At 39.2% G+C, this 8,704-nt stretch overlaps 1 protein-coding gene across 1 annotated transcript in view; it reads left to right on the top strand.

The window, feature by feature from the left end:
* The first annotated feature begins 2,930 nt into the window (after positions 1–2,930).
* Positions 2,931–8,704, top strand: part of dcc (DCC netrin 1 receptor) — a 185,217-nt gene continuing 179,443 nt past the window's right edge. Inside the window, exons 1-2 of the mRNA XM_053340503.1 lie at positions 2,931–2,964; positions 3,020–3,382. Of these exons, the coding sequence (XP_053196478.1) occupies positions 2,931–2,964; positions 3,020–3,382 (397 nt within the window). The remainder of the gene's footprint in view (positions 2,965–3,019; positions 3,383–8,704) is intronic.

The raw sequence follows: 8,704 nt of genomic DNA, 5'->3' as shown, positions 1-8,704 counted from the left end.
TGTGTGTGTATGTGTGTGTGTGTGTGTGTGTGTGTGTGCGTGCGTGTGTGTGTATGTGTGTGTGTGTGTGTGTGTGTGTGTGTGTGTGTGTGTGTGTGTGCGTGTGTGTGTGTATGTGTGTGTGTGTGTGTGTGTGTGTGTGTGTGTGCGTGCGTGTGTGTGTATGTGTGTGTGTGTGTGTGTGTGTGTGTGTGTGTGTGTGTGTGAGACCAGTGGGAGTGAGTACAGATAGAGCTGTCAAGATAGTGATTTACTGATAGAGAGAGAGAGGGGGGGAGGACTGCTGAAGGGGAATCAATAAGAAGGAAACCATGAAGGGAAAGAGAGAGAGAGAGAGAGAAGGAAGGAGGGATGGATGGATGGATGAGGAAAGGAAAAGGGATTAAGGGAACAAACTGAATGAGGAAAATGAAGATAGAAGAGTTAAGAGAGAGTGGAAGATTTCAGTTACTAACACAAAATAAGCAAATTAAAGATAATTAACTCTCTTTCTACCACAATATAAGTCCTGGTTATGTAGAAAAGGCTTTAAAACAGCTTTAAACCTTTTATTTTGAAAAATAGAATGTGATGGCTTATTTTACAGATCTGTGACAAAGAGGATGAGATCACACCATTTGTCTCCATTATATGTTGTTTCATGCTTGTGATTGGCTTGTTCAGACAGTATCATATGTGTATGTGTAGCACTGCTTTATTAAGCATTGTTTAGTTATATTTAAATACATTCATGGGTTTAATCCAGAGAGACACTTATTGTTTATTGATTTAGTCATCATTTAGCTCGTGTCGTAACTCGCCACCAACCATTTCCTGCCTTTAAACTCTTCCTTACATTACCAATGATGTCATGGTTTGGACTGAGATTAGAGGGATTTCTTTTATTTTGGTAAATATTTGGTTTAGGATTTGTGTGATTTGAACATGTAAAGATTTGTAGCACTTACAAAAGAAATCAGTGTGTAGTTGCATCTTTTTGTCGTGTCTCAGTTGTGTATGTGTTGTTAGCAGCATCTACTCTCTAAACTTCACACATGGTTTTATTTAATGATCTGTGTTTGAGGCTCAGAGAGGTGAAGGCATGGAGAGAAGAGAGGAAAGTTCAACAACTGTACAAAAATATAACCAAACTTCTTCTTTCCTCTCATTAATCATTTCACAACCTCTCAGATTTATCTTTTGAATGCTTAGAGGGGCCTGACCCCTAGATCGGGAACAAGGCCCCGACCCATAATGACCCATAATGGATTTTTGGGGCCGATGACGGGAGTGAAAAAAACTATGATATCTATATATTGGTTGATAATCTTATATTTTTAAATGCAGGACGTTAACTTGTAACTGGGTATTTCTACATTGTTGCACTGGTATGTTTCCATCAGTAAATGATTGAGTACTTGTTAATGTTAGCAGCTATGATAAAGTTACTATCAGGCTAAATAAGCTTAGAACAAAACACAAACACATGATTCACAAGTGTATTTTTGTGAAGTTTGTCATGGCCTCATGGTTTTTGGACTGTTTAGTGTTTGTTCTCTTGGTTTCCACTGTTATGCTTCTGTTGTTTGGCCCTGTTGGTCATTTGGTTTGGCTCATTTTCTGTTTGGGTTGTTATTGGATAGCTGGGTTCATGTTCATGGGGTTTTTCTTGGATGTTTGAATGTATATTGGGTTATGTAAGAGTGTGTGTTTTCTGGGTTTTGATCTTCAGTTTGCTCTGTTTTTCTGCACTGCTTTCCTTTAACACCTGTCCTGCTTCAGTCTCATTAGCTGTGCCCTGTCTCCAGTGTTCTCTCAGCCAATTAACTCCCAGCCTTCCCTTATCAATGTATTATCTCTGTGTGGACTTAACGTTAGCAGATCATCCTTGCATTTAGTTTTTGCTCAGCTCAGTCAGCTTTTGGGTGTTTTTTTTTTTGGTGCCTACGATCACAAGAATAATGAACATTTTCTTCAGGCCTGTTTTTGCCTTCCGTCCAACTGCTCTGCTATCCATGACAAAGCTAACAGCACAAAAAGCACTCGAAAACTGCAAAGCTGTATGTAATTCTTTCGAGTTCTTACTCTTGTGTCTTTACAGATAGGTCAAATTTCAGGCTGTAAATTCTTAATAACTTCCTTTTTAGAGATTCCTAGGGAGCTATTTTAATCTGACACTAATTACAGGAGAAAGAAGACTTACAGGAACTATAAATGAAGAGCTAAGTGAAATAGATAAATAATGAAAAACATTTCAGATGAGAGTGGTTTTAGATGTCAGTGTAGTTTTGTAATACTGCACTGAATGTGTTGGAGAAAAGAGACAAAGCTTATCTGAGAGGGAAAAGGCAGTCATTACAGATAAATGACCACTGAGATCTGATGTTAGTTTGATCAGAGTTGTCATGCAGGAGGAAATGAAGCTGTGAGGCTTTTAAAAGGAATGTCAGTAAAGTCGGAAACCTGCCAACACGCTGTAGTGACGTGATTCCAGGTTTTTCCGAGCCTTCCGTTCAGACTTTCCAAGAAACACACAGGCGCTGCTTTGACCGAACAAACTGCCTCTCTGATCACGATGAAAGACTTCTTTTTTTTTTTTTTCTTTAGCGGCGTCGACATCAAGGATAAGAGATGCTGTCAGGGCTTTTTGCAAGATTAGATGAAATCTTATAAAAAACATAAAAACAAAGAGCACAACAGGTTGAAGAGGCTTTGATAGAGATGATGAGTGATCCTGTGGAGTGGAGGTTAAACACATTCTGTCATGTAGTCTTGCTGTGAAGACATCTGACACAACTGTTAAGAAGTGAATGCATACACAAACCCAAAACATGAATACATGAATAAATAGATGAGTAGATTAAAGAAAATGAGCAAATAACAATTCTTCTTCCCCTGCTAATAAAAACATCAAAGCTTTGATACTGAAAAGCTACAGAGTGTGATTCCACATGGTCGAAGGCCTCGAGGCAGGCGGTAAAGATCGTGGGTTTGACCTCAGAAATCCTGACGACTCATCATTTTCTCCTTCTCCTTCCAGCCTCAGATGCTGCCTCCTCCTCCTCCTCCTCTTCCTCATCTAGTATTGGAGGTTTCGTGGAGTTCGTGTTCACTCTGGAGCCTGAGGACACGGTGACGGTGCGAGGCGGCATGCTCCAGCTCGACTGCCAGGCTCGCTCGGACGCTGTGCTCGAACCTCCGGTCATCACGTGGCGCAAGGACGGCGTGCTGCTGAGCGCCGTGGTGGACGAGAGGCGGCAACAGCTGGCCAACGGATCGCTGCTGGTGCAGAACGTGGTGCACTCGAGGCACCACCGGCCTGACGAGGGAGAGTACCAGTGCCTCGCCACCATGGACGGACTGGGAAGCATCGTGAGCCGGACCGCCAAAGTCACCGTGGCAGGTGAGAGATGATTCTATTCTATTCTATTTAACTCTATACACTCTAAATGACTCGTGTTTTAACCCTTACATACCGTTCAGGAACAGATTTGATCCATTTTAACATTTAAGAGCTGTAAAGACACCCTATACACATTTCTTTTAGTGTAATGTGAGTCCAAATGTACAACAATCTAAATAAAATGCATCGTCTTTTGAACATTTTTGTACAGCTGATACACATTTTTTATAAATGCAAATGTACAAATTTAACCTGTGTGTTTTTTTTTTGTTTTTTTTTTACTTTTTTAAATCAACATTAATTAATGCTGTTAATATATTCATCATATTCTATAAAATGTTCTCCTGGACCATAACATAGTGATTGTGAATGTTTTTTCCCATAAGATGAATCAAACATTTATTAATGACTGATGGGGAATTTATGAATGTGAATTAGTGTAGAGACTAATTATGAATCAGAATATGAGCAGTATGTATGGGTTAACAGCACATACAGCCAACTGTTTACTGTATTCTAATATTAAATAGATCTTAATGCTCTATTTTTATTAAACTGCGTATGCGACCCATTTCTAAAGGCCGAGCCACATAGAAAAACGATTTTTGAAGCATTTTTGGCATCATTCACAGTTCTTACACATAGACTGTAGGCTATATAAAGATGTATGACATGTCACAGCGCTCCTCAAGGTGCCAGTCCTGCTGCTGGGAACAGCTAGAAGCCACTCAGAGTTCATTCTTTCTCTCCCACTCACAGTAATGGAAGTGTGCCAACAGAAGGAACTTCCAGCCAATACCTTCTTTTAGTCTAATCACTGTGTTCACCTGTTTCCTAGAGTGTGTGTGTATATACTCACTGCACTGGCCTCTTCAATAGGTACACCTGTGCAATCTAATTCAATCCAATACAACAGCTCTGATATAAATTCTACTTTTAAGAACCTTTTCAGTTCTAGTTGACATCGTTAAGAAGGTGATCATTCTACTTTATGTTTATTACTGAGGCTGCACTTACTGGTGGTGGTGTACTGATGTGCATTATATTGACTGGTGATCCTAATATTGGGCCAATACTCTCCGAAAGATATGTGTAAAACTTGTGGTATTAGGTTAGGGAAAAAAGGTTTACACACAGAATTAGATGATGATTTATACCTTATGCTTTATTAACAGTCAAACCAAATTAAATACAAGAGTTGCATGGTCTACAGGAAGCTTTCATGTGTGAGTAACTGCCTCTCTCAGAAGAATTAGCCTATCTTAGTTCTGTTTGCTATTTTCTCTGCTGTAGTTTGATGGTCAGTGCTCAGTTAAATGGTCTTGTTGGCTGTAGTTTCTTTCTGTTTTGCCAAATGAATAAATCTTCTGAGATGAGTCTCCATTTGCTGCCACTACACAAACGTGAAGCCAAAATACTGTATGTTGTTTCCGGGAGCTGCCATTAAAACACTGTTGACTTTTTTTCTTATGGAGCCAACAAGAAAACTATTTAGCCTCAGTAAATGTCTGCTGTCAGTCAGACCTGGTTTGTAATCTCAGCTCCTCAACTGCTGACAGACGGCTGCCTCTGTGGAGTCGACGTGGATTGAATGGATATAGAATGCTTTAAGCTAGTGAGGCTCAGCTCTTGTCTGCTTCAAATCCTTTATTTTAATCCAAATCTGCTCTTATAATAATAATAAATGTAGCTCTTTAGCTGCAGATATCAGCTGCGGTGTTCCTCAGGGCTCCATTTTCGGTCCTCTTCTTTTCTCGGTGTAAACACTTCCACTTCTCTCATTTCCATTTGGCTCTATAATGCAAAGAAATAGGTGATTTGCTCGACTAAACAATCGTAACCTTTTTTACCCTCAACCTTGATCAAACCTTGAGAAGAGAGAATGGGAGGGGAGGGGAGGAGTAGAAGAGGAAAGAAATGAGAGGAGATTCCCTCATTCCGATTAATCTTCCCACAACACCTTGACCTGCCCTTGACGGTTACTGTGGCGACTAGTACACACACACACACACACACACACACGGTATTTTTCAGCTTCCTCCATTCATTTTACTATTCATATTTACTTAATAGAAGCAAAGTAATTTACCTGTAATGTAATTTAGTAAGTGGAGTGTGGCTTAAGATCAATACAGTTTATGGAAGACATTAACACACACAGAGAGGCACAGAGGCTTAAGTGCACCATCATAGACAGTATGCACTCTACACAGCATAGTAAATATACTGTATGACAGCTCCTCATAAGTTTGAGGAATGTAATATTATAGTTACTGTGCAGGGAACAAAAAGTAACAGTGCAATCCTTTGGTGTTTGTGAGCAGCTCTGTTTTTATCCATGTTAAGCTCAATGTGGAGATTATGTGTCAACTCTACAAATGTCAGTATAGTACAGAAGAGAGTCAAGAAAGAATAGTAACATATGACAAATTATTGTATATTTTTTCCTATTTTCTGAGGCAGCATGAACACAAACTGAAACACTGCTGACAGGTTTCCTCACTGCTCTGATCGGATCCAGACTATTCTAAAACTAGATCTCTGCAGTAGCCATCAGCTGATTGAAGCTCTCCTTGATCATTACTCTCTAATGATGAGTTCACAAGCATTTATTTGCTGTTTTGTTTACTGCCGTTGCTTCAACTGAGACCACCAGTGGTTTTCAGACCGGTATCCATATCAGTATGCATTAATAGACAATAGAAAATCATATGCATGATGATATGATTGTATATTGTCTAAATATCAGCAGAAATTATGAATTAAGTCCTGTAGCCTGTTAATCTCACTATATTTTTTCTCTATTCATCAATCTGTCATTTCAGCAAGAATAATAATAATAACTTTATTTATATAGTACTCAAGTAAATCAATTAAAAGATAAAAAGAGAAGAATTGACAGCTGTGGTAAAAGTACAAACAATCAAGATTCAAAACATCAAAGCATAAAACAGTAAAACCAACAAATCAAAACCATGAAATAGAGATCAAATATTTAGGACTTTTCATAAAATTGAGTTTTAAGTGATTTAAAAGATGAAGGTTGAGATACTCAGGTAGTGAGTTCCATAACTGAGGGGTCCAGACAGAGAAGGCCCCAGTCACCTTTGGTAAGAAGACAGGTGGAAGGAACAACTAAAAGATGTTCAGGCACATAGGGCCGTAGTTAGCAGCCTGATCCTGTAAGGTCTAACGTTATCAATCAAATCTTAAAGAAGTTTACAGCCATGCTATAGCAGCTATGTGAGGCTGTACTTACACACAGCAGTGCTTTGAGCTAACTGTTAACACCAGCTTGCAAACATGATCACAATGACAATGCTAACATGTTGATTGTTTAACAGGTTTAATGTTTACCGTGTTCACCATCTTAGTTTAGTGTGTTAACATTAAGCACACAGTTGAAGCTGATGGGGACATTGTTGATTTTGCATTTGGTCATAAACCAAACTGTACTGAGAAAAATGAAATATTGATGTGATGATGGAGCTAGATGAAAAGTCAGGGCATCAAATAGAATCATTACATAGTACCTTTCCAGTCCTCTTACCACTCAAAGCATTCACCAATTCTCACACACATTCGTATACTGATGGCAGAGGCAGCCATGCGAGTCTCCAATGCTCATTCTCACACTCACACTCTCACACACCGGTGGCACAGCCTTCAGGAGCAATTTGGGGTTCAGTATTTTGCCCAAGGACATTCTGACATCCGGAACTGGAGGAGCCACGGATCAAAAATCTCCTAAGCCACCGTCACCCCCCTAAGTTATTACAATTCATCCTGAGGGGGATATGAAAATCTGAACCAAATTCCATGGTAATACATCCATGAACCATTGAGATATTTCAATAAAAACCAAAAATATTCACCTCTTGGTTGGGCTAGAGAAGGTCAGTCACCAAAGCCAGAGATACATGCTGTGTATTATTACATTGTCTGTATCAAATAGAATGGCAATCCTTCACACTTTGAACCAAAAAGACATAAACATTTTGGGGTTACTAGAGGGAAAGTCGGATGATGATGATCGGATTTCATCGTCACAGTACTTTCTATGTCTGTACACTTTTTTTTTTTTGCAAATATAGTTAGTAGATGTTAAGATATTTTGATTTAATAAGTGAAAACTTTGATCTGCTGGTCTTACACAAGAGGTAAAAATTCTAATATATTCTTTTTTGTCAACTAATTAATTAACAAATGAATTGACAAATCCTTTCAGCTCTCTGAAAAGGCATTTGGAAATATGTTGAGATAATTTGTCTAATCAGTAGATTGTATTGTGATATTTTAAATTACAACCACTCGTCACACTGTTATTACAGATTATCAGAATCATCCGCACACATCAAAAATGCAATTATAGACAGTCAAGTGAGTGTTTCATGTTACTATTTTTTTGAAATGTCGCACATCGTGGACATCTATACCCTGATCAATGTTGGCTTTATTCAGACAGAGAAGCTGCTGAACAGAGGTCAGAGTGTTTGTGACACTGAAATAAACTACTGCCTGATCAACATGCTGATGACTCCGGAGACTCTGATAACGAGGATCTGGATAGCACACACACGCAAACACACACTGACACACATACTTACCGTGGCAGTGTGTGTCAGCTGGTCGTCTCTTTAGCTCGCTCAGCTCTTTGTGTTTGAGTGTTTTGGTCTCTGGAGTGACTCTGAATCCTCCCCGTCAATTAGAGCAATTAAAGAGACAGGAGACCAGCAGCTGCAGCTCACAGGGAGGTGAGAGATAGAGAATATGTGTGTGTGTGTAAAAGAGAGAGAGTCGTGCCTGTAGTGTGTTCAGGTTTGTCCACTTCGACTAACTTTGTTGGTGACTACTGAGTCCTGGCAGTTTTAAAGTAAATCAAGTCAAGACAAAGTCCAAGCCCTGAAAGTTATTGGGACTTGCATTTTAGCGGGCGTATCAGCTCTTGAGCAGTACACAAAGGTATTACCAGGAATGTGGACAGGGAACTGGAGGCGATGGCTACACCACTCTGTTCAATAAAAAGTTACTGAAGGGGAAGCTAACACCAGTTATCAAGTTTGCTAATGGTCAGTTAGCAAAACTCAACGGCTTGTTAGCTTAGTTCCGTCGCTAACTGGACAATGAGTGAACACAGTTTATTCAAAAGACATATTCATCTATTTAATATAATATTTTTATAATTATTTACTCATTCAACCAACAGTTTAATTTCATGTGTGTACATGTGAGTAAATGGACGTGTGAGTAGAGTGCAATGACAATAATAATCTATTCCATAAGTACCATTGACTCCTGTCTCACAACTCTGAAAACTTCCTT

Source organism: Scomber japonicus, chromosome 19 (genome assembly GCF_027409825.1).
Source record: "Scomber japonicus isolate fScoJap1 chromosome 19, fScoJap1.pri, whole genome shotgun sequence".
NCBI lineage: Eukaryota > Metazoa > Chordata > Actinopteri > Scombriformes > Scombridae > Scomber > Scomber japonicus.
This window is presented reverse-complemented; position numbering and strand designations above follow the sequence as displayed.